We start from the raw sequence: 25,943 nt of genomic DNA, 5'->3' as shown, positions 1-25,943 counted from the left end.
AATCTAAAGCACCGACGAGAGTCTGATAATGGTGACTACAGTTGACCCTCGACCTCAGCACTTAGGGCCCAAAATCTCACCAAGTTTATTTGTCTTCATTTCTACTCAAGATATCTAATCTCCAGTAAATATAAGATACACTCACTTAACAAGTACGATGTCTGTAAGATATAACGACTTCATTTTTAGTTAATTTCTTTGTTCAGCTCTTTGTTTCAAAATACTTTGAGTCAGATTGAAGTTTTTTTTTTTGACTGACCATAAGATTTTTTTTTTAAGATGGTGTGTTATTTTTAAAAGATGTCAAGATTCACTTGTTGAATTAAAATTATGTTAAAAATTCATTGACGATTTCTTGGAACAAGTAGTATACCGTATTTTCTGAAGTCTCAACTTTTTCTGTGTTATGAGCTCTTTAATTTGGGATTTTTGTGCATTGTTGTAGTGTAAGTTTTATTACAAGTATTTATTCTTTTATTATTGGACTTTGTCTTGTTTAGTGCTTTAATTCCTGGGAAAGTCTTATATGAATAGTCATTATAATTACTAATATTAATAACCATCTTATTTTTGGTATGTAAGTCACACCAGAGTTAAGTCGCAGGGCCTCCCAAACTAGTGACAAAAAAACGCACGTTGTACTTTGGAAAATACAGTAATAAATACTAATTATAGCCTGAGATGTGACCCAGAACAAGATACTTTCAAGACTGTCACTTAAAATAGTTATATTATTAATATATTTATTTTGCTTTCAGAAGAAGAGATATGAAACAAAAATACAAATATATTTAAAAAAAATCACATTTTAAAATTCAAACATTGCAAATAAGAATACATCAGATAAAAATGGCATCAATAAGTTTTAAAATGTGTATAAATCACATATAAAATTGATTTGAATTGAAAATGGATTTATACATTAATCAAAACAGTCTTTATATCTTCCTGAAATTTTACTTTAGGCTTCTTTAAATTTTCTGAAAAACTCATTTTGAGCTATATTTTACTTGCATTAATAAATGTTACATCTTTTACAAATATTACGGCGGTGTTGTGTGGGCCGCCAGAAGAGGAGGTACTGCTGGCCCACCACCAGAGGGCGCCCTGCCTGAAGTGCGGGCTTCAGGCACGAGAGGGCGCTGCCACCACGGACACAGCCGGGGGTGACAGCTGTCACTCATTATTTTATGCCAGCTGTCATCCATCTTCACTACATCATTCCACTCCATAAAAACTGGACGTCATCTCCACCTCATTGCCGAGATATCATCTACCTGTGAAGGTAATATTCTCTGCCGTAATCTAAACTGTGTCTTAGTCTGAACTCTTTTTGCAGCCGCTTTCCTGTGGTGTGCCTTATCTGTGAGATTGGCGTTTGGTGTAATCAGCGACGGCTTCGCTTCACACCCCAACCAGATAAGTGGTTAGACAGGAGCTGCACGAGTGTGTGTGAGAGGTGGAGGTGGAATCCCCACCATTTTTTTTACTGGGTGTGCACGCACCCACATCTTACTGTTTTTGCTCCTCGCCAGCAGTACCAGATCCGACATTCGGAGACGGTGGCCACCTGGGGACTCGGGACTTGGCGGCTCCAGTATTCTCCAGGTTCGGTGGCGGAGGAAATCGTGTGGTTCCGGTTCTTCTCAGGACAGATGTCTTCTATCCTCGAGCCTGCCCACACGTCACCTTTGTGGATTGACTGTTTTCATAAATTCTGTAATCCTCTGTGTTTTGGTTGTGCTCTTTCACAACAGTAAAGTGTTCATATTCGACTCTTTCATTGTCTGTTCATTTACGCCCCCTGTTGTGGGTCCGTGTCACTACACTTTCCCAACAGGATATCTCGGCCAGCGTCATGGATCCCGAGGGGCGTCAACCACCTGTTGGACAACCAATGGAAGAGCAGGGTGCACAGGCGTCTACAGGAGGCATGATTGGTGAGTTGCAGCAAATCCTCACCGCCTTTACCGCTCGGTTGGATCTGATGACCGAGCAAAACGTCATCCTTAATCGCAGGATGGAGGCTCTCACCGCACAGGTGGAAGTACGCGCTCAGGACGCTGCTGCAGCTCCTCCTCCTGCCGACCCAGTGCAGAATATAGACGTTCCACTGGTCATTCAACGACCCCCCCACATCCCCTGAAGCATACATAAGTCCCCCACAGCCGTACGGAGGTTGTGTGGAGACGTGCGCAGACTATCTTATGCAGTGTTCGCTCGTCTTTGCACAACGTCCCGTAATGTACGCGTCTGACGCCAGTAAGGTGGCTTATGTAATTAACTTGCTTCGTGGTGAGGCACACGCTTGGGCTATGGCGCTTTGGGAGCAAAATTCACGGCTCCTTACCACTTATACTGGGTTTGTGAGGGAGTTCAAAACGGTTTTTGATCACCCTAACAGAGGAGAGACTGCTTCAACAGTGCTGCTGTCAATGAGACAGGGGCGCTGGAGCGCAGCTGAATATGTAGTCGACTTCCGCATCGCGGCTGCGAGGTCCGGCTGGAATAACGTGGCGCTCCGCGCCGCCTTCATAAGCGGACTGTTGTCGGTCCTGAAGGAGCACCTGGTAGCCAAGGAAGAACCGCGGGATTTAGATGAGCTTATTGATATCGTTATACGGTTAGACAATCGGTTGGAGGAACGCCGTCGGGAGCAAGACGAAGGACGTGGCCGGGCACGCGCCGTCCCTCTCCCTTCTGGGTTCGAAAAGGTTCCGCCCTCCCCATGCTCCACAGCCTCAACGCTCCGTGTGGCTACAGCTCCCCCTGCTGACGAAGCTATGAACACGAGCAGGGCCACATTTAGACCACCTAACAGACAGAGGAGGCTGGCCTGCGGGGAGTGCTTTGTCTGCAGCTTGAGTGAGCATCAGTTAAGAGACTGCCCCAATCGGTTAAACACCAACGCCCGCCCCTAGAAACTGGGCTTAGGGTGGGCCAAGACATTCACGTGGGACATACACATATTTCCACATGACTCCCAGTTACAATCCTGAGCAGGGATTTAACCCTTCAAGCCCCAGCACTGGTGGACACGGGGTCAGAAGGGAATCTGCTAGACAGCAGATGGGCTAGGGAGGTAGGGCTCCCTCTGGTGGCGCTCCCTTCGCCATTGCAGGTGCGGGCACTAGATGGCAGCCTTCTCCCTTTAATCACGCACAAGACACAACCTGTAACTCTGGTGGTGTCTGGAAATCATCGGGAGGAGATCAAGTTTTTTGTGACTCCTTCTACCTCCCGCATGATTTTGGGCTTCCCGTGGATGTTGAAACACAATCCCCGGATTGATTGGCCGTCTGGGGTGGTGGTTCAGTCGAGCGAAACCTGCCATCGGGTGTGTTTAGGATCCTCGGTTCCTCCCGGTTTACATGCTAAGGAGGAGGTCAAAGTCCCTCCCAATCTGACGGCAGTGCCAGTTGAGTACCACAATCTTGCTGACGTCTTCAGCAAGGATCTGGCACTCACCCTTCCCCCGCACCGTCCGTACGATTGTGCCATTGATTTGATTCCAGTCGTTGAGTTCCCGTCCAGCAGGCTGTACAACCTCTCACGACCTGAGCGCGAATCAATGGAGACCTACATGTTGTGTGGGCCGCCAGAAGAGGAGGTACTGCTGGCCCACCACCAGAGGGCGCCCTGCCTGAAGTGTGGGCTTCAGGCACGAGAGGGCGCTGCTGCCACGGACACAGCCGGGGGTGACAGCTGTCACTCATTATCTCATGACAGCTGTCACCCATCTACACTTCATCATACCACTCCATAAAAACCGGACGTCATCTCCACCTCGTTGCCGAGATATCATCGACCTGTGAAGGTAATATTCTCAGCCTTAAAACTAACTGTGTCTTAGTCTGAACTCGTTTTACAGCTGTTTTCCTGTGGAGTGCCTTATCTGGGAGATTGGCATAATCAGCGACGGCTTCGCTTCACACCCCAGCCAGATAAGTGTTTGAGACAGGAGCTGTACGAGTGTGTGTGAGAGGTGGAGGTGGACTCTCCACCATTGTTGCTACTGGGTGTGCACACACCCAAATCTTATTGTTTCTGCTCCTCGCCAGCAGTACCAGATCCGACATTCGGAGACGGTGGCCACCTGGGGACTCGGGACTTGGCAGCTCCAGTATTCTCCAGGTTCGGTGGCGGAGGAAATCATGTGGTTCCGGTTCTTCTCAGGACAGACGTCTTCTATCCTCGAGCCTGCCCACACGTCACCTTTGTGGATTGACTGTTTGCAAAATTCTGTATTCCTCTGTATTGTGGTTGTGCTCATTCACAACAGTAAAGTGTTCATATTTGACTCTTTCATTGTCCGTTCATTTACGCCCCCTGTTGTGGGTCCGTGTCACTACACTCTCCCAACACTACATCCGGGACTCATTAGCTGCCGGGCTGATCCGGAATTCCACCTCCCCGATGGGTGCAGGTTTCTTTTTTGTGGGCAAGAAAGACGGTGGACTCCGTCCATGCATTGATTACAGGGGGCTGAATGAGATTACGGTTCGCAATCAATACCCGTTGCCCTTGTTAGATTCAGTGTTCACCCCCTGCATGGAGCCAGAATCTTCACCAAGTTGGATCTTAGGAATGCGTACCACCTGGTTCGGGTCCGGAAGGGAGACGAGTGGAAGACGGCATTTAACACCCCATTAGGTCATTTTGAGTACCTGGTCATGCCGTTCGGCCTCACTAACGCCCCCGCGACATTCCAAGCTTTGGTTAATGACGTCTTGCGGGACTTCCTGCACCGATTCGTCTTCGTATATCTGGACGATATACTCATCTTTTCTCCGGACCCTGAGACTCATGTCCAGCATGTACGTCAGGTCCTGCAGCGGTTGTTGGAGAACCGGCTGTTTGTGAAGGGCGAGAAGTGTGAGTTTCACCACACCTCTTTGTCCTTCCTGGGGTTTATCATCTCCTCCAACTCCGTCGCCCCTGATCCGGCCAAGGTTGCGGCGGTGAGAGATTGGCCCCAACCAACAAGCCGTAGGAAGCTGCAACAGTTCCTCGGCTTTGCAAATTTCTACAGGAGGTTCATTAAGGGCTACAGTCAGGTAGTTAGCCCCCTGACAGCCCTGACCTCTCCAAAAGTCCCCTTCACCTGGTCGGATCGGTGCGAAGCCGCGTTCAGGGAGTTGAAACGACGGTTCTCGACTGCACCAGTTCTGGGCAGGAGGTGTGGTTATCAACCAAGGACATTCCCCTGCAGGTGGACTCCCCCAAACTGATGGACAGGTTCATTGGACCATTGAAGATCATCAAAATCCTCAGTCCTGCTGCAGTGAAGCTCCAGCTCCCGGCTTCACGGCGGATCCACCCTGTTTTTCATGTCTCCCGGATTAAACCACACCTCACCTCACCCCTCTGTGCTCCCGGTCCGGCTCCGCCTCCTGCCCGGATCATCGACGGGGAGCTGGCTTGGACAGTGCGCCGGCTCCTGGACGTCCGTCGAATGGGCCGGGGGTTCCAGTATTTGGTGGACTGGGAGGGGTATGGACCCGAAGAACGCTCCTGGGTAAAGAGGAGTTTCATCCTGGACCCGGCCCTCCTGGCCGATTTCTACCGCCGTCACCCGGACAAGCCTGGTCGGGCGCCAGGTGGTGCCCGTTGAGGGGGGGGGTCCTGTTGTGTGGGCCGCCAGAAGAGGAGGTACTGCTGACCCACCACCAGAGGGCGCCCTGCCTGAAGTGCGGGCTTCAGGCACGAGAGGGCGCTGCCGCCACGGACACAGCCGGGGGTGACAGCTGTCACTCATTATCTCATGCCAGCTGTCATCCATCTTCACTACATCATTCCACTCCATAAAAACCGGACGTCATCTCCACCTCGTTGCCGAGATATCATCTACCTGTGAAGGTAATATTCTCTGCCGTAATCTAAACTGTGTCTTAGTCTGAACTCTTTTTGCAGCCGCTTTCCTGTGGTGTGCCTTATCTGTGAGATTGGCGTTTGGTGTAATCAGCGACGGCTTCGCTTCACACCCCAACCAGTCTTACTGTTTTTGCTCCTCGCAGCAGTACCAGATCCGACATTCAGAGACGGTGGCCACCTGGGGACTCGGGACTTGGCGGCTCCAGTATTCTCCAGGTTCGGTGGTGGAGGAAATCGTGTGGTTCCGGTTCTTCTCAGGACAGACGTCTTCTATCCTCAAGCCTGCCCACACGTCACCTTTGTGGATTGACTGTTTTCATAAATTCTGTAATCCTCTGTGTTTTGGTTGTGCTCTTTCACAACAGTAAAGTGTTCATATTCGACTCTTTCATTGTCCGTTCATTTACGCCCCCTGTTGTGGGTCCGTGTCACTACACTTTCCCAACAGGCGGCTTCGAAAAAGCTTGTTTCATCTCAGAAGTGGGTACTTCAAAGATGCTTTTTAAGATATTATCTTAAAACAAATCATCATATTTTAATGTAATTGTAAATTTTTAAGTGTACATTAGATATTTTGAATGCAAATTAGGAAAATGTACTTGGTACGATTTTGCGTTTGTTCAGTTTATTCTGAGAAACTGCGGTGCACAGTCTGAAAGGCAGATGACAAATATATTTGGCATGAGTTCAAACCGTCGTCATGATCGTGTGGGTGTATCAGACTGAAGGTGAAAGTGGGCGTTGATTTTATCCAGGTTATTATTCATGGGTGTGCATAATGTACATTGTCCTCAGCACAGAACTATGATTCACCTGTTATTCCTCTTATAGAGACATTTATTCTTAAAGAAACTCTTTAAATATGCCCCACATTTAAAATGAATGATTTTATTTTATTTTTTTAAATTCTGTGTATGAGGAGGTGAGTCAGTCTCTCTGCTGCTGGACCAAGAGTTTAAGCGCAGTAAGTGAACGCCAAGGTTTCACTCACAAAATACAGACGTTATCAGCACCTTGTGAAATTTGCTATGGACCTTGATAAATCATCAAGATCTTCCATTTGCAAGTTGTCTCCCACAATTGCTGCATTTGAAGATACTAGGGGGTGCTGAAGTAGGTCGCTTACCACCATTCATGCTACAAGCCTGGCCGGGCACAGCAAACCGCGATGCCTGTTGGAATCTATGTTTAGGTACTCAAAGTAACGCCATGGTTGAGAGACGGATGATTAAAAGCATCAGAGTGTATTTAAAAGATAGGAATGTTTCGACCACAGTGTTACCAAAAGCAGGAGCTGTTAGATTTGGCGGAGAGAGTGGACGGGATTGGCCCGCCGGTTTGAGAAGACGACAATCACGAATGGGAATACCAACAACATAGAACTGTTGCTGCATAGCCAGATGCCCAACAGTTCTACTCAGGGATGTCTACAGTCTAATTCTTTCAAAAGATTGATCAAATTTAAGCATAATCTGCAATTTCAGATGCAGAAATGTCCCACAGCAACGACACTGACTTCTGAGCTCTGGATAGCCAAAAACTGCCCGGGTCTCCACTTTTTCATCCGGGTATCGCAGAAGCTGCACATGCGCAGAGGACCTACCTCAGCGCCCCATGGATCTTCGAAGGCGTATGAGAACAAACCCAAATTGCATATTCATGAAGGTAAAAGGGTGGCACAGTGGCTTAGTGGTTAGCACTGTTGCCTCACAGCAAGAAGGTTGTGCTTCCCGCCTGGGCCTTTCTGTGTGGAGTGTGCATGTTCTTCCTGTGTTTGCATGGGTTCCCCCTGGTGCTTCGACTTCCTTCCACTTCCAAAGAATGCAGGCTAGATGAATTGGCAACTTTATAAAAATTGACTGTAGGTGTGCGTGTGAGTGAGAATGTGTTTGTTTGTCTGTATGTGGCCCTGCGACTGGTGTCCTGTCCAGGGTGAACCCTGCCTCACGCCCTATGACTGTTGGGATAGGCTCCAGCCCCCACATGACGCTTGGTTGGAGTACGCTGGTATAGAAAATAACTAAATAAATGAAAGCAAAAGCCCTAAATGGACAATATGCACCACACAAGCATGCATAATTGTGGGAGAAAACGTGAATATGTACACTTGGGTGGACAATCTCCTAATTGCATATTCATGATGGCAAAAGCCTTAAATGGACAATACGTACTATTCTGTGCATTTGAAAGATGTGCACTCATCGTGCACTACTCACAAATCAGCATGCACATTTTATTTTATTTTTGTGTGATAGCTCTGCTGTTTGCACACATTTTAACACATGCAAAACCTTTAGTAAATCAGGTGCTTAATGTTTTATTTGATGTCTTTATCAAATACTTTATTTTCTTGACTGTCCCCTTGATCACTGTGAACATAGTGCCGATGTGTCTTCACACATTAAATAAGTTTTCACATAAAATGTTGTTCAGCATATAAACCTGAACTCAGCCGTGTCTGTTAATTCCTATCACATACTGTAAAATAGTGCAAGCGTCCACAATGGTAACGCCGTCCTCTACAGCAGTTGTATTTGTCTTGAAGATGCTTTCATGCATCTACTATCTAAAATCTAAAATCCACAAGAATAAACCTGAAATTGAGGAGACAGCTACACCCTGTGGTGCTGATGGAAGTCAAGGACTTGGAGGAGTACATTTGTTGACGCGTTTAAGAAAATAACACAAGGATTGAGATGCTGACAGTGACCCCCTCGCGCCTGTAGGTTTGTTGGCCATGCCCGGTGATTCCAGCCAGCATGCCCGGACCGCCTGTTCCTACCAACACTCTCCTGGGACGGGAGGCGGCGGCGGGCACCACCATCAGCACAACCACAGCCGGGCATTGCACCACGCCCACCACCCTCAGCAGCACCTCCCACCTCACTCCGCCCACGGCCAGCATCAGCCGCACAGTCAGCACCCACAGCACACCGCCCACTCTCAGCCTCACCCGGCCCTCGCCCACCAGAGTCACAGCGGGCCGTCCTGCCTAACAACAGGTGAGGACACGTCAGTACAGGTCAGAAGAACAGGTCAGTTTTTGTTCTGCTGGAGGTTTCTTCCTGTTAAAAGGGAGTTTTTCCTTCCCACTGTAGCCAAGTGCTTGCTCACAGGGGTCGTTTTGACCATTGGGGTTTTACATAATTATTGTATGGCCTTGCCTTACAATATAAAGCGCCTTGGGGCAACTGTTTGTTGTGATTTGGCGCTATATAAAAAAATTGATTGATTGATTGATTGAAGAACTGGGAGGGACCACAGTGACTCATTTTCCTCATGCTGTAGATCAGTGTGTGTGTGCAATATCTCCAAACTAGAGGTCAGGTTTTCCTGGAAAGGTGCATTGAGATGGTTTCAGGAGGAATTCGTTACATTTTAAGCCAAATCTGGATCTCAGACAAGATCTTCCTATGATCTGTTTTTGTTCCATTTTTCTCATTTCTAACATTTCATGAATCCCCTGGTGGTTGGTGAAGGTATTGTGCTGCTGTTTGAGTGCACCTTCACGTTTTGATTGAAGTTCATTGCAGACCTATGATCCTTTTCCCTCCATAAGGTCCCACAGCGTTTGATATTATGATTCTGACTAATACCTGATACGTGCTAAGGTCTCCTCAGCTTCTTTGCAGCATTTCCCCCAAAATATTCCCTGATTTTTATTTATTTAAGTTCTTCCTGCAGTGCTGTCTGGCCTGAGTGAAAGGCTCTCCAGGCATTATTTATCTTGTTTAACATTCTCCACCACCCAGCTGAGGGTCAGTAAAAGCAATCCGTCTGTCTTTGATCTTCAGCCTCAGCACACTTTCTGCTTTACTTTATGGTTGTGAAGCCTGTGATAAGAATCTGTTTCTCTCTTATTAAGCAGAGCTGTGACTAGACCTTTTCCTCCGTGAAGTACCACCACCTTGTGGTTGATTGCAAAACTTCAGCAAGGGCATATTTCTCTTTCTAACCCTGTTTGGTTCACTTTTCACCTGTGTGGTTGTTGCTCGGTTTAAATTTGCTTTGGACGTTCCCAGGTTTGCCGTCAGACTGGTACCCCAACATTGACTGGCTGAAGGAGAGCTGCCGCATCGCTACCAGCTACAACTGGGCCGACGTAGACCTCTCCCCATTTCAAGGTATGCGGTACATGCCCTCCTGTTTAGATATTCATGCACGAGTAGGTTCAGTGCAGTTGGGCTCTTCTGAGATCCCAATTCCAAAGGATGAATGTGAGGCATAATTGTCCAGCTGGCATTCTGGAATATGGCGTGCAAGTGGGAAAAGTTGAAAATGTTAAACTTTTGTACTGCTGCAGCTCACTGTGTCTTTACATATTTGCAGTGTGCGGCTGCTGCTCTCACTGCTAGTGGTGGTGCAAGTTTCCGTCCTTGGGATTATGTATCGTTGAGCAGAGCAGGTATCTTAGTGTTACAGGACTTCCAGTATCTCGGAATGGATTAGATTCCCAGCCACACTCCCTGTATTGTTTGGACAAGACACTCTATCTACATTGTCCCAGTCCACCTGTGATGGACGGGCGTCTCATTAAGTGGGATTTATAGACTCTAAACCACTTCACGCCACAGTGTGCATCAGCACCATTGGACCTCAGGACCCATATAGGACTTTTCTGTATTAATGAATACAATGGATCATCCCAACTGCAGTTTGCCGCGTAACGCTAATGTATGAATGCAGTATCAGAAGTACTCTTTGGGGCTGTGGTATTTGTGAAGAGTAGAACTATTTGAATAGGCGAATGAGATGTAACAGTGACACTGAGCAGGGTGGAAGTAAAGTGCGAACATGATTCCCATTCTCCATGCACATCTGGAATTGTGTCAGGAAGGACATCCAGCATAAAACTTACTCCAAATTAACAAATGGCTCAACAACGGATCCATTTTGGTAACCCTGAACAAACAGTATTACCCACAAGAAATTACTTTTAGATTGCCCCAAATAAACATCATGCACCACCTACTGCTGGCATTTAAACAAATAAAACTAAAAGTCTATTTGAACCCAGTGGTCTGATCCCAGAAGAGCCCAATTCCACTTCTGCAGACTTTGCATAATGTATATAAAGTACTTGCTCACTCCTCTTTGCATAATGTTTGTTTGCCAGTCAAAGGATTGGTGAGTGAATGATTGGAATGGTGTTATTTGGGAGCCAAAGAATTTAATTAGTATTTATTCTACCTGCATTCTATTCAGAAATGTGCAAATTCTAAACTTTTGTAGTTTTTGAGCTTATTTGACTAAAGTAAACAAAAAAAGATTGCAATTCCAGTTTCACAATCAAATTGGTTAAAACAATTTCCAGCTGATACCCAACTGTTTTTTTAATTACGAACAATTTTGCACCAACATCTTGTAAGTTATGAGCTTAATAAAATCTGAACATGTAGAAAACTTTTTGTTTAATGCTATAAAACCTCTTAAATTTATGTTACGCAAACACACCACATGAAGCATTTTTTAGAGTGCAGGTGCATGATGCACGTCCACGTCAGTCACACGTACAATAGGAATAATCAGCTGCATGTAACTGTGCCCCAGCAGCACCTTACGCACCTCCAGTGTCAACCACATCACTTCCGCACGAACTAGAGGACATCACAAAAATAGTTCAGTCGGCGAGTTGTTGGTTTGGCTGCTTCAGAGGGACACTTTCAGTTTGCAGCTGTGAAAACGATAAGATAAGATTTGTGTTTGCAAATTAACTGCACCAAAGTGTGCACAATAGGTAAGAACATCGTATCTGTAACGATTCCATCAGAATTTTGTGTTTTAACTTTTGTTCATTGTATAAACAAGTGTTCATCGTCACGGTGTCTGAAATGTTCATTGATTAAGCTGCAGCCTGTTTGATTGATTAAATGCTTCCGAGTCTGATCAGTTGCTTTAATTAAGTGATTCTAACTCCTTTTTGTGCTCCCTCACAGATGTGTCCTTCAGGCTCGGTATTATAACACCGAGCGTCATAATAGTACGCCTTTAATAAAAGCCATTCTGAATCTGAGGGGTTGCTTCTCTTCCCCCCAATTGTATGATGCGAATAATCCAATTAAGCCTCAGCTCGGTAATGGCCTCTTATTACGGTCAGCGCACAGAGCCAACAACATCCACGCACGATGGATGATGACGGCTGGTCTTCAAGCACAGCATCTTATTCGTCTCTCTCCCTCCTTCTGCAGCACTTGACCTTGCGTGCACCTCAGCAGCGCATCCATCCATCCATCCATGCATCCGTCCGTCCGTCAGTCTCCGGCGTGCCTCTAAAGATAATCCAATAAACTCATCGGTGTTGCTGCCCTATAAATAAGATTTGAGAATTTTCACAGGGGCAGATGTGAAGCAGCAGTTTGATTATGTGTGCATTACTTGGAAATAACCTGAGATGTTGTATGGTTCAGGGACTCGTTGTCAGCAGAATGATGCACTTAGCGGTAAAAATATAGAACATATGCAGACTGCCTGCAACCTTGTAAAAAGCAGTGTTTGGTTAGTTGCTTTCTGAAAGTGCTTTTCATTTGATTTAAAGGTGTTCAGCAGGTTTGGACACTATTTCTGTATTCTTGGGGCATTTATAATGTTTAATAAAATAAAGGTAAATCTCAGCAGTGATGCACCATGTCATTCGTCGTGGAAACGTGGAGAGCATCTTCCTCCGTGAAATAATCCACGAGCCACTCATCAATTTTGACCTAATCTGTATTCTGTACCACTTAAAGGGACTTAAGGGGATCCAGCCTCAGTGTACCATGACCTACCCCCAAAAATGTATGGTATTGGTTAAAATAAAAGGATTTAATAAATGAAATAATTTTGACTGTGTTGAATGTTTGGTCAAATAAGGTCAAGGTCCGTTGGTTTCTAGGACATATGTTACCCTGCAACATGATAACAAATGCTGAAAACTATTTCTTTTAAAAACCTATTAATTCAACCAATAATTTGCATCACTTCTTACCAGAATTGGAGGAACTTTAACTTTTGACCACTGTACAAACTGAAACTAACTTTTGCCACTTTTTTTTGTGATTTTACCCCATAATTCTATAGAATTCAATCATAGATAGTCCAAACTAGTTATGATCAGACAAATAATGCAGTTTATTTCTCAATATAATTGAAGCATTTTAAAATTTTGACCTCTGTGTAATTCTTCATTGACCCCTACCTGGCCATAACTACCACCCTGGGATGGCATACATACATAGGCCATGGTACACTGAGGCTGGATTCTAAGTCTAGTTTAGTCCCCTTAAATGGTACAGAAAACCTGCTTGGCCCATAGACTTGTTAATTCTACCCGGTTCTTATTGTAATACTGCTCCTTACAAAGTACAAAGTTCAAATTATTCCTCAGTTTGAATTTATTCAAAGTCACGTTGAAAAACAGGCCTGGGTCCCCAGAGATGTAGCCCACACAGGGGCTCCATCTTGTGAGAGACCTGAAGAAAACCAACAAGTGCTTTTTAGAAAAGACTGTGGGCGGTACAGTGGGGGGGGTTTATTCCCGCAGCACCTAACCTTATTGGCTCGTGTAGATAGAGGGGAAACCCCGCCCCTTTGTCTTCAGCACAGTTGTTCGGTACCTGGTGGAACCTAAGTCCTTTGTTTGTGATCAGATAAAACAAGTTCAGACCAGTTGACGTGCATACTCAAACAGATAACTACAGCTCACTAAAAAAAAAAAAACAATTTAAGCATAGCAAATACTTGATATAGTAAAAAATAAAATATAACAGCAAATAAACAGATATATCCAACAGACTAAAAGTCAGGGAAGGTGAATATGTTGCGTTTTTTTTTTTTTTTTTCAAATGCAGCATATTCATTAAAATCTCTGCTGCAGGATTCCACAGGCTACTGTAGAAGGCTGATAGTGATCCACACTGATGTCACAGTGTGTGTGAAATGTTTAGCTGTGACAGAAACATGGCGTTCCTGTTGTGAATTTTTGGTAATAAAAGATTAACCGTGACTTTTCCTTCCCATCTGCCTGAACCAGGTCTAAAGGAGAGCATGCGGCAGGCTGAGCTCAGCAACTGGTCTCTGGATGCCGCCCAGATGGCCGACATGTGTTCCTCCATCAACCAGTTCTTCACAGCCACAGGGGTCATCCCCCCTCAAGGCGCCGCCCACCAACAACCTCAGGTCCAACACCCGATACCGCCAGGGGCGCCCCAACATCCGGCTCAGCCGCACGGGGCGATGCACCCAAAAGCCAGCCAGCACAATCACCACAGACAACACAGCCAACATGTCAGCACGGGTCAGTCGTTGGACACGTCAGACACAGACTTAAAGACACAGTATGTAGGATTTAGGGGCATTCGTTCACAGAAACAGACCATAGTCATTCATACAGTGGCTTGCAAAAGTATTTGGCCCCTTTGTATTTTTTTTTTTCCTTTTGAAATTCTTTTGTATTATGCTTGTCCATACAGTCCATGAATATACATAACATACTCCTCATTTAGTCATCTATAGTTGTATCACTGTAACCTACAGTCAAATGTCCTAGACTTCATAAGCAGTACAAAAACAAGTAGGGACCTATTAGGCAATCAGACATCCAGTAATATCTACCTATAACCATTTTTTTAACATAATAACATAAGAACAAAAATATTAATAAACAAACAAATGTGTAAAATGTTGGGGTAAACCACAATGACACATAAAACCCTCTAGAGGGAGAATCAAAAAATAAAACAGAAAAGGAACCCAAAGATCCACTTTTAAACAAATGATGGTCATGTTGGCGTGACATACATTATGCATCTTTCCCATCTTTTCAACAAAGTTTCTTGTTGCAGGCTTAACGCAAAGGTAATCCTCTCCATCTTAAACATGTCATAGGTTATGTTGATCCATTCTTCTACAGTAGGTACTATTTCAAGGTTTAACCATCTTCTGGTAATAGCTTTTCTGCTAGCAGCACTTAGGATCCGAAATAAGTATTTGACATTAGAAGAAGCATTTTTTGTTGTAATGGCCCCCAAGTACAACGACTCAAATTTAAATTGAATGTCCAAATGAAGTACACGTTGCAAAACTGTATATACTTCCCGCCAAAATGGAACCAATGATGCATAGGACCAAAATATGTGAAAATGGTTTGTTTCAAGGCATCTACACTGTCGCCAGCATGCAGAAGAATTTGTGTAGTGCCTCTTTTGAACTGGAGTGATAAAAAACCTTATAAGGGTCTTCCAAGAAAACTCTCGCCATAAAGTTGAACTGGAAGTTTTCCATTGTATCTCACATAAATTCTCCCAATCTTCTTCCTTTAAAACAAGGTTACCTTCTTGTTCCCACTTTTGTTTTATATATAGATGATATGAAGTACGCTTTATTTGTTGTTTTTGAAATGAGTTTCTGGTTAGGGTGAACACAATAAGCATCCATAAACACCTTTAACAGAATATTGTCAGCCCCTTGGTATTTCACACATTTTAATTTGTTTGAGTAAATCAAGCTTCTCAATATAAAAATTTCTAAAATTATCTTCCTTAAACTCAAACTCAAAGCAAATCTCCACAACTTGATATAAATGAATTAAAATATAAAAGCCAAGATGATGGGTTGCATAAGTAAAGGAATGCTTTGGTATAATACCTGTAAATAATCAGTTTTATTGCCAGTTTTCTTCAGACAAGTCAGGAGATGGATACATGAACATTGCCAAGTCACTGAATATGTCTTGGACTTTATTTACATCAGTTATGAAGAAATACAAACAGTATGGCACTCTATGGTAAATATGTGTGGAATAGACAGTTCTCAAAGACTGAGTGACTGTGCAAGAAGGAGAAGAGTGAGGAAAGCCACCCAGACAACCCAGAAGAAGTTACAGGCTTCTGTGGCTGTGATTGGAGAAATTGTGCACAATGCATGTTTTGCATTTTGTATCCTCAGTATCACCATCTGATCTGCCCGCACTCTGTTGGGCAACGGCACCGGTGGCGGTCGTTGTTATCCCGAGCCTCAACCGATCCAGTGTGGAAATTTGATTTGTACTCTGCATCTTTAATTTGGCTGGTTTTATGCTGGATGCCCGTCCCAACACAATCCTGCTCTTTTATCCGGGCTTGGGATGGGCACTCAAGAGTGTACTGGCTGCACACCACATGTGGGTGAGTTCTACCTTTGTAATAACATCTCGTTATAACCACAGACATTAGTGTGTGGACCGCACACAGTGCCGTTGTAAGTATGCGCAGTCGCTCCTGTGCATTGGGGCTGCGTTCAGTGTTGTTTGTAACCTGGTGTATAATCGTGTACATTAGAGCCCGACCAATATTATTGGCCGATATAAGCCCTTTTCATAGTACTCACTATCGGCCGAAATTCCTCCGATAGAACGCCGATAATTTCTCATAAACAGAACAGTTACTGAAATAATGTTTGTGTCAGCAATGTAAAATGTCCTTGCACTGTTTGTCCAGTAGATGGAGCTTTGACTCCATTCAGCTGAGAGCTGCTTACACCCCTGCTTAAATGTGTTCATCACTGGCCCCCATAGTTCGCTGTCACGCTGCACTGATCGGCTGACAAAAGCATACAAGTAAGTTTATAAGGATGTTGTTTGTAATAACTTTGCGATTACATTCACCCCACATTTCTCCCGTTTCAGTTCAACTCAGTTTGATTAACTCAGTTTATGTAGTAATGTGTCAAATGTGCTTCATTGCGTCGGTCACGCTTTTTATTAAGCCCACGTTGTGTAGACCTTATTTCTAGCATGAAAAACTTTTGTTTACTGCTAAGAGGTTGAAACATTCAGATTCACTGGCCGTCCAGAAGGCTTCTGGGAATTACTGCCGTTCGCCATTAACTCTCTGGGGCTAACGCCGTCATATACGACAGTTGGGACCAAGCTTTACTAAATTGTAAATAACTTTTTAATGATATGAGATAGAAACGTACTTTTTTTTTTGCAAAAAACGTTCGTCGGCCATCTTGGTACTCCTCATAGAAGCTGTGTGATGACATGCACAATGTGAGTGTCCTATCGGAATTGGTTCTCCATCACATGGTTTTCCAAAATCTAATCGTAGTGCAGATTTACCTCATGTGATATGGCAAAGATCATTTTCAGGAGTGATATCTTACTAGTTGGCCCGTTTGAATAGCAATAATAATATCAGCTGATTTATCGTCTATCGGCAAATCAGCCGATTTATCGATTATCTGCATTTTTTTCATCCAAATATCGTTATCGGCATCGGCCTCAAAAAATCCATTTCGGTCGGGCTTTAGTGTACATATCACTATGAAACGCAACTTTAGACAATCAGGCTGAAAAACCTCATTTGTGGAATCAGGGCAGCAATCAGGACCAAAAATGAGAAATGGGAAGCCACCTTTATTATGAGCCCGCCTTGAGAGCAAACACCGTCATGGAGGCTGCCATGTTGCACTGCCATGTTGATAAAGTAGCCCAAAAGGGACACATGTACGCCATCTTTCGCATTTTGCAGCACAGGTGGAAAACTGAGGAAAAACGAGGAGGAATCAGTCGTCTCTCCTTTTGACACTGTTTACTGGTTGCTAGTCCAAGCTAGCAAGTTTGAGAACCCTCATTTTTTTAAAAATGGAGGATCAAACATATTGTTTATGACAAGAGAAGGCGGGGGAGCACGAATGTTCATTGCCCAAAAAGTGAAAACATAAAGGGAGCCTAAAATCGTAACTAGCAATGGCATAATGTCGCCTGCAACCTGACCACTAGATGACCCTAAATCCTACAGAGTGTAGCTTTAATGATCTCACAGGTGAGAGCAGAGTAAATGTTTAATTTTATACCAAATTAAAGTGCTAATAGCACTGTAATAACTAGAAGGTGCCATTGTCAGTGAACCAAGACAATGATGATGGAAATCTTTAGTTATAGTCACAATGGAAACCCAACAAGTTGCAATTAGATCCTTCAGAATTTCTGAAATTGTTTGATTTTTTTGGGCAGAGTCTAGTAGAGTGGGTCGAGTGGTTTTTCCATAAACTCAAAAGTTGAGGGTTTGAGTCCTGTTTGGACACCTTTAGGAGATACTTCAGTACCTATTCACTGTTGATGGATTGTCAACGTCCAACCCCTTGTCCGCATTGTGACACCTAGAGAACGGATCAAGTAGGAGTGAAATACAGTGGGGACTTTGTGTGCGCTGTGGCTGCTACGGTAACCATGAAGGTCCTACAGGAACCCTAAACAAGAGATGGCAAATGGTGCACTAGTGAATCAAGAAGTCCTCAAAAGTGGGTCAGGTGGAGGAGGTGATGGTTTGTGGAAACAGATGAATGCTGCGACAGACCCTGACCATCTGGGCTTTCCCAGCCATTGGACCAGGCTGGAGATCTGTCAGGACCGTGTGTTTGTCAGCATGCAATGACATGCCCATGTTAAAAGAACTCAAGCATAGATTTCTCTAGCTCATTTCTGGATGTAGATTTTCTCTGCATCCACCATCCTGACGAGGAATCGATCAAGAGATGATCTTCTTTGCCACAAAGGGGTTGCCACAACTGTTGATGGTCCATTGTTGATCCAGTTAAGAATCATAGACGTATTCTCCATAACAGCTGCATCAAAGACAGAAATGTGTGAAAAGTGCTATGATTCCTGTGTTTCACCAGAAGGTGGCAGCACTGGCTGGAGGTGCTGATCTTCCCTTTTGTCTGTTCTCTCACAGGGAACATGTACATCGATTCCAGTCAGAACATTTCCACCATGATGGGTCCACCAGCATACCCTCACATGCCTCCCACCATGACAGGTACGTTCCTCCATTTCAACCCTCAGCCGGCCACGAGGAGCAGGTGGAGGTGCACTGTGCATGTGTGCACGTGGCAGAAGTGCTTATTTCAGTTATAACTGAAAAATCACAGCAACTCTGATCCTTTGGTCAAATAAAAAGTTATGAGTCCGTGTCACCAAACAAACAATCAAATAAAACATCAGTTTTTAGCATTAGGAGGTAACTTTAAAACCACTTATTTTCATTCAGTGCACATTTTCTCCTGGATAATATTTTTCAACCGATATTTTTAAAGGGGTCTTTCAAAAATGCTATATGGATTTATGTATGTATGCATGTGTGTGTATATATATACAGTGAGGAAAATAAGTATTTAAACACCCTGCAATTTTGCAAGATCTCCCGCTTAGAAATCATGGAGGGGTCTGAAATTTTCATCTTAGGTGCATGTCCACTGTGAGAGACATAATCTAAAAAAAAAAATCTGGAAATCACAATGTATGATTTTTTAAAATCATTTATTTGTATGTTACTGCTGCAAATAAGTATTTGAACACCTGTGAAAATCAATGTTAATATTTGGTATAGTAGCCTTTGTTTGCAATTACAGAGGTCAAACGTTTCCTGTAGTTTTTCACCAGGTTTGCACACACTGCAGCAGGGATTTTGGTCCACTCCTCCATACAGATCTTCTCTAGATCTTTCAGGTTTGGAGTTTCAGCTCCCTCCAAAGATTTTCTATTGAGTTCAGGTCTGGAGACTGGCCAGGCCACTCCAGGACCTTGAAATGCTTCTTACGGAGCCCCTCCTTAGTTGCCCTGGCTGTGTGTTTGGGGTCATTGTCATGCTGGAAGACCCAGCCATGACCCATCTTCAATGCTCTTACTGAGGGAAGGAGGTTGTTTGCCAAAATCTCACAATACATGACCCCATCCATCCTCCCTTCAATATGGTGCAGTCGTCCTGTCCCCTTTGCAGAAGAGCACCCCCAGAGTATGATGTTTCCACCCTCATGCTTCACGGTTGGGATGGTTTTCTTGGGGTTGTTCTCATCCTCTAAACATGGTAAGTGGAGTTGATTCCAAAAAGCTCTATTCTGGTCTCATCTGACCACATGACCTTCTCCCATGCCTCATCCAGATGGTCACTGGTGAACTTCAAACGGGCCTGGACATGTGCTGGCTTGAGCAGGGGGACCTTGCTGCCCTGCAGGATTTTAAACCATGACAGCATCATGTGTTACTAATGTAATCTTTGTGACTGTGGTCCCAGCTCTCTTCAGGTCATTGACCAGGTCCTCCTGTGTAGTTTTGAGCTTTCTCAGAATCATCCTTACCCCACAAAGTGAGATCTTGCATGGAATCCCAGACCGAAGGAGATTGACAGTCATTTTTGTTTCTTCCACTTTCTAATAAATAATCATAACAGTTGTTGTCTTCTACCAAGCTGCTTGCCTGTTGTCCTGTAGTCCATCCCAGCCTTGTGCAGGTCTACAGTTTTGTCCCTGGTGTTCTTAGACAGCTCTTTGTTCTTGGCTATAGTGGACAGGTTGGAGTGTGATTGATTGAGTGTGTGAACAGGTGTCTTTTATACAGGTAACAAGTTCAAACAGGTGCAATTAATACAGGTAAAGAGTGCAGAATAAGAGGGCTTCTTACAGAAAAATTAACAGGTCTGTGTGAGATTAAATAAAAGAAATATCCAAATAATGGGGAGCACAAGTAACACAAAGAAATCATCAGTTTTACATCCAGTTTTCTTGAGAGAAGTCAGGGGATGGATACATGAACATTTCCAAATCAATATGTCATTATGTCTTGGACTCCATTTAGACTAATGGTTTGGTAGTGTGTGGTAAATCTGTCTGGCATAGGCAGTTCTCAAAGACTGAGTGATTGTGCAAGAGGGAAGTGAGTAAAGGAAGCCACCAAGACACCTGTGCATACTGCTACCACCAGTCACAGCTACAAGGCAGAGTGCAAGAGAGAAGAATTTTCGTACAAGAAAACAGATTAAATCTATGCTTGAGTCTCCCATGTGCCTTCTGGCAAACTGTCTTCTTCCTTTCTCCTTCTTCTTTAAGTTAGTCCTAGAACTCTTGAAATGAGCAGTCCTTGTTAATCCGAGTAATAAAATGTTATATTCCTCTTTTTGTCCCAGAGCATGGTGTTTCAGTTTGAAAGCATTATTTCACAAATTTACTTGTTTTCTAAAACGAAGAACATTTTTGTTCATCTGCTGCTGCTTCTTCTTCTACTCCAGAGTGTGAATGACACAACCACATTCGTTATACAGGAGCAGCTTGTCGTGCATGTAGACAGCACCACGCAGGTCTCACTAGCGTTATAACAGTAACGGCCTGTTATGCTGCTGCCTGAAAAAAATTATGCTGCAGTTGGGCCGTTACGTTGTTTTTGAGGGTATGTAACAGGAAAATGATCATTTCTCTACTTTGATTGTGGACCCGCTGGTTCTGATTTAGAAGCAACACATCCACAATTTGTTCATCAACCTCTGTCAAAGGCATTTAAAGATGTCAGTCGTGACAAACCTTTTCTGCAGAATAAAGTTGCTAAACGGGACTCTCTTCTGTTGTTGTGGGCAGAAGTGAGAATCGTCCACCTGTTTCACACAGACAGTTATTAATGTGCTTTTTTTTTGTGGCAGCCAACGACGCAGTTCTCTGCCGTGGCCTGTAACATTAATATCTCCTGCTCCGCTGCTTTGTGAATTGAAGTTACTGTCCCTCATGTAAAGGAAAACAATAATAATAATATCTTCTGGTTCGTGTGGGTGTTGTGGGATTGTCTGCGGCTCTCTGGCAAGTAAAGTTTGAAAGAGGGATCATTCCAAAATCAGTAACTTCAAAGTGAATCACCATTTTAAATCAAATGATGCCTCTTTCCAAACAATACAGACTACAAACTACAATTGGCCAAAACTGTTTTTTCCCTAAATGAGACGTCCTCCATTCCGTAACGGAGAACTTAAACACTTTGGCTGCATTTTTTAGGGCGAAATTGTGTGAAGTAATGCCATAGTTTTTTAAAATTTTTGTTACAGCCTTACTTTAAAGCCGCAGTTTACGAAAGAAAAGCCTTAGAGATTGTTTTTTAACTTCAAGATTAATTTCTGATTATTCTACATTTTGAAGTTAAAAAACATGCCGTGAGCGAAGCCTAAGCAGGAAAATATGCTGAAAAATACGATACATCTGGTGTTGTGTCAGGAACGGCATCAACATAAAACCTATGCCGTATAAACACGTGGATCCAAACTGAATCGGCTGTGTCAACCCCGAGCGTGTAATTACAGCGCAGGTAGCTTTGTGGGTTAGCGGTTGGACGACCAATATACAGAGTGGGCTTCGAGTCCAGATCTGTGCTTCGTGCTACCTGTCTCTGTCCTCGGATAAGACACTTTGTTTGCACTGTCCCGGTCCACCCAGCTGTAATAGGGTGCCAGCCTTGGCTGGTGAAGTAACCTGTGATGGACTGGCATCCTGTCCAGTCCTTGCAGTCTTATCCTCTTCACGTTATGATATCTAAAGTCTAATGGTCCTCAGGGCCTGTGTTGGACTTAACTCTTATTCTACATAACTACATAACCAGAAAATGAAATAATAAAATAAAGTGAGACAGGAGACGTCACCTGCGTATACTGTTCTTGTGTCCGTCTGTGTTCAGGCCACCACAGCCAGCTGAGCCGGCAGCAGCAGCAACACCCGCTTCCAGCGGGACACTTCCAGGTGAGACGCATGCTCGCTACAGACGACATCCAGGATGACTTCGACTGGGACTCTATCGTCTAACCAGAGCACGTCGGCTCGTCTGAACAGAGAGCTAAAGACTGGCAGTGACACGTGATGCCAGGTGAGGTATCAAACCGGACAACCCAATTCACCTGAAACACAGAAGACAATCCAAGACAAAGTCGTTTCTCTGGTCTTGTTGGCATTTTTATCACGTGGACGATGAATCTAAAGACAATCATTAAAAAAAAAGAGAGATGGACAGAGTTGGACCAAGCTGAGATGTAGACGTCGCACGTACAGCTGAAGGACATATGAAGCTCTGAATTTCCTTCTGTTCCATCCCCCAGTGCCAACAGGGTTACAAGACACCAAAGTATTGTCCAAATGTCCAAAAACAACTTTGTTTTAGAGAAGAAAAAAACAGCCTGTTGTGTTGTCTGCTACAGCTTCTGTCTCATATGTGCAAAGTTTCACCACCCATGAAAAAAGTTGCACCTGTTCTTTGCATACAGATCCAAGGATTTGATCCTTTGTAACCGGGCGTCAGTGTGGCTGCCAGCGATTTCCACAACAGTCAGCAGGAGCGTTTTCTGAGGCGGTCCTGCTCCATATTGCTAAAAAGGTTTGATGCACCACTTTCAGGTTTTTTGCGCTCAAATTGCTGCACAGGATTGGAACATAATCAATTTGTTTTGTTCGTCTGTGGACATGACAGGAGGTCAGAACGTTTGATTTCTGGTATGGGAACAAGTTATTGTCACCTCACCACAAATCTTGAATTTGTAATTCTGAATTCTGTAGTATCTGGTTCTTTGGCTCAGTGGTACAGAAAAATGTACTTGGGTTTAACCTTCAGAAATGACCTGACCCATAGTTCAGGCTGTAGGCTGTTCAGGATCTGTAGTGTTCAAACAAAAAACACAAAATGTTTTCCGCATTTTTCCCCATTTTTTATCACTTCAAAGTTGAAGATCTGAAGAAAATATCTCTTTACCGTGGAAATTAAACAACTGCATGCAGAAGGTTTGAATCCCCGGCGTGAACGTGCAGATACAAGCTTTGGACTTGAGGACAACTTGGACATTCTCTTGAGGTTGAGAACTCAATTTCTTTCTTTCTTTTTTTTTAATATATTTTAGCCAGTGTTTCAGTGATAACACCTGATTAACATGATTTTTTTTAAAAATAAAAGTTAAGTTCTTCAGCACTGCTCCAGGATCAGCTGGATCTGGATTGTAGAACTTCTTGAAGGACAATCCCTCTCTACAATCTAAATCCTCTCTGATGTGTCCCAGACTTCACTGAAAGATTACGTTTGTTTCCAGTTCAAATCGGATTTACTTCAAATCTGATTCAAATCAGATCTCATTGATTAACTGTCCACATTATATATAGAACGTGAGCAGATCTGATCTGTGTGTCCACATTGACAGAGTCTGATCCATGTTGATTGCTATGGTAACAGTCTACACCCAGGAAGAATATGGAGGACGGCGAACTGTGCCTGTTTCTCTCCAGAATGATTATGTGGATAACTGGCACTTTATTTCCTCGTCCGTCCACAGTTTGTTATTTTTGCTTCATTGTTTTTCACCATTTTCTTTGACTTATTCAAAGAAAAAAATTCTTTGACTTATTCCAACTCCACAGATAAGGCGCCTTGATTCAACTTGAGTCTCTCTGGAATTATGTCATTGTTGTTCGTGTCGCATTGCAAGTGATGCAGAGGACTCGTTGAAATCTTATTTGCGTGACCAAGATGTTAAGAATTAAACAGATTTGCACAAATGCTATTTGAATCGCATTTCAAACCAACTCCGTATGAGGTCTGTCAATAAAGTATAGGTCCTTTTTATTTTTTTCAAAAACTATATGGATTTCATTCATATGTTTTTACGTCAGACATGCTTGAACCCTCGTGCGCATGCGTGAGTTTTTCCACGCCTGTCGGTGACGTCATTCGCCTGTGAGCACTCCTTGTGGGAGGAGTCGTCCAGCCCCTCGTCGGAATTCCTTTATCTGAGAAGTTGCTGAGAGACTGGCGCTTTGTTTGATCAAATTTTTTTCTAAACCTGTGAGACACATCGAAGTGGACATGGTTCGAAAAATTAAGCTGGTTTTCAGTGAAAATTTTAACGGCTGATGAGAGATTTTGAGGTGATACTGTCGCTTTAAGGACTTCCCACGGTGCGACACATCGCGCAGCGCTCTCAGGCGCCGTCGTCAGCCTGTTTCAAGCTGAAAACCTCCACATTTCAGGCTCTATTGATCCAGGACGTCGTGAGAGAACAGAGAAGTTTCAGAAGAAGTCGGTTTTAGCATTTTATCCGGATATTCCACTGTTAAAGGAGATTTTTTTAATGAAAGACGTGCGGACGGATTGCAGCGTCGGCTCGCAGCCGCTGCGATGCTCCGCCACAGGAAAAACACCTCCGTTGAAAGCCTTAAGGACAAGTTGGAACATGTCCAGCTGTTAAACAATTTCTCATATACTCACTCCACTGAAAGCCATCAAAAGCCGCCTGGATTTTACAAATGGTTATCAACACGGAGGTGTTTTTCCTGTGCCGCCGCACCGCGGCAGCTACGAGCCAACGCGCGGACCCGTCTGCACGTCTTTCATAAAAAAAATCTCCTTTAACAGTGGAATATCCAGATAAAATGCTGAAACCGACTTCTTCTGAAACTTCTCTGTTCTCTCACGACGTCCTGGATCAATAGAGCCTGAAATGTGGCGGTTTTCAGCTTGAAACAGGCTGACGACGGCGCCTGAGAGCGCTGCGCGACGTCTCGCACCATGGGAAGTCCTTAAAGCGACAGTATCACCTCAAAATCTCTCATCAGCCGTTAAAATTTTCACTGAAAACCAGCTTAATTTTTCGAACCGTGTCCACTTCAATGTGTCTCACAGGTTTAGAAAAAATTTTGATCAAACAAAGCGCCAGTCTCTCAGCAACTTCTCAGACAAAGGAATTCCGACGACAGGCTGGACGACTCCTCCCACAAGGAGTGCTCACAGGCAGATGACGTCACCGACAGGCGTGGAAAAACTCACGCATGCGCACAAGGGTTCAAGCATGTCTGACGTAAAAACATATGAATGAAATCCATATAGTTTTTGAAAAAAATTAAAAGGACCTATACTTTATTGACAGCCCTCGTATGTACTTTGAATCCACTTTAGAAGAATCTAATCTCATGTGATTTTTCATTTTCCAGACTGCCAAAAAATGAAGCTAGATACAATCTAGATAAGCGTAAAAATCCAATTTTGAATAGTAATGTGAACAAGGTCTGTGATTCTTCTGGAACTGTTTGATAGATATAATTGCGACTTTGAAAACTGGCGAATCAGTTTTGCAAGTGATGGCAAGTTTTATTCTTGGGAGACTTACAAAGGGCACATTGCCAGGATGCGACACACCTTTCCATGTGATGTCACATGACCGCTGAAAGTGCCCAAACATAGTTTAGCTTCACGTGATAAGCAGCGTGCAGACGTCACATTTCCTCCTACTGCAAACTACCATCTGTGATACTAACCCAACGAGTCGGTG

General features: G+C 44.0%; 1 protein-coding gene across 1 annotated transcript in view; it reads left to right on the top strand.

The window, feature by feature from the left end:
• Positions 1-23,312, top strand: part of LOC117512957 (forkhead box protein J3-like) — a 231,636-nt gene extending 208,324 nt beyond the window's left edge. The window contains exons 8-12 of the mRNA XM_034173202.1: positions 8,601-8,876; positions 9,909-9,998; positions 13,883-14,146; positions 18,567-18,650; positions 22,319-23,312. Coding sequence (XP_034029093.1) covers positions 8,601-8,876; positions 9,909-9,998; positions 13,883-14,146; positions 18,567-18,650; positions 22,319-22,443 — 839 coding nt within the window. The 3' untranslated portion in view covers positions 22,444-23,312. The remainder of the gene's footprint in view (positions 1-8,600; positions 8,877-9,908; positions 9,999-13,882; positions 14,147-18,566; positions 18,651-22,318) is intronic.
• The last annotated feature ends 2,631 nt before the right edge of the window (positions 23,313-25,943 follow it).

The sequence above is a fragment of the Thalassophryne amazonica genome, chromosome 6, assembly GCF_902500255.1.
Source record: "Thalassophryne amazonica chromosome 6, fThaAma1.1, whole genome shotgun sequence".
Lineage (NCBI taxonomy): Eukaryota > Metazoa > Chordata > Actinopteri > Batrachoidiformes > Batrachoididae > Thalassophryne > Thalassophryne amazonica.
Note: the sequence above shows the minus strand (reverse complement) of the source record. Positions and strands in the feature narration are given on the sequence as shown.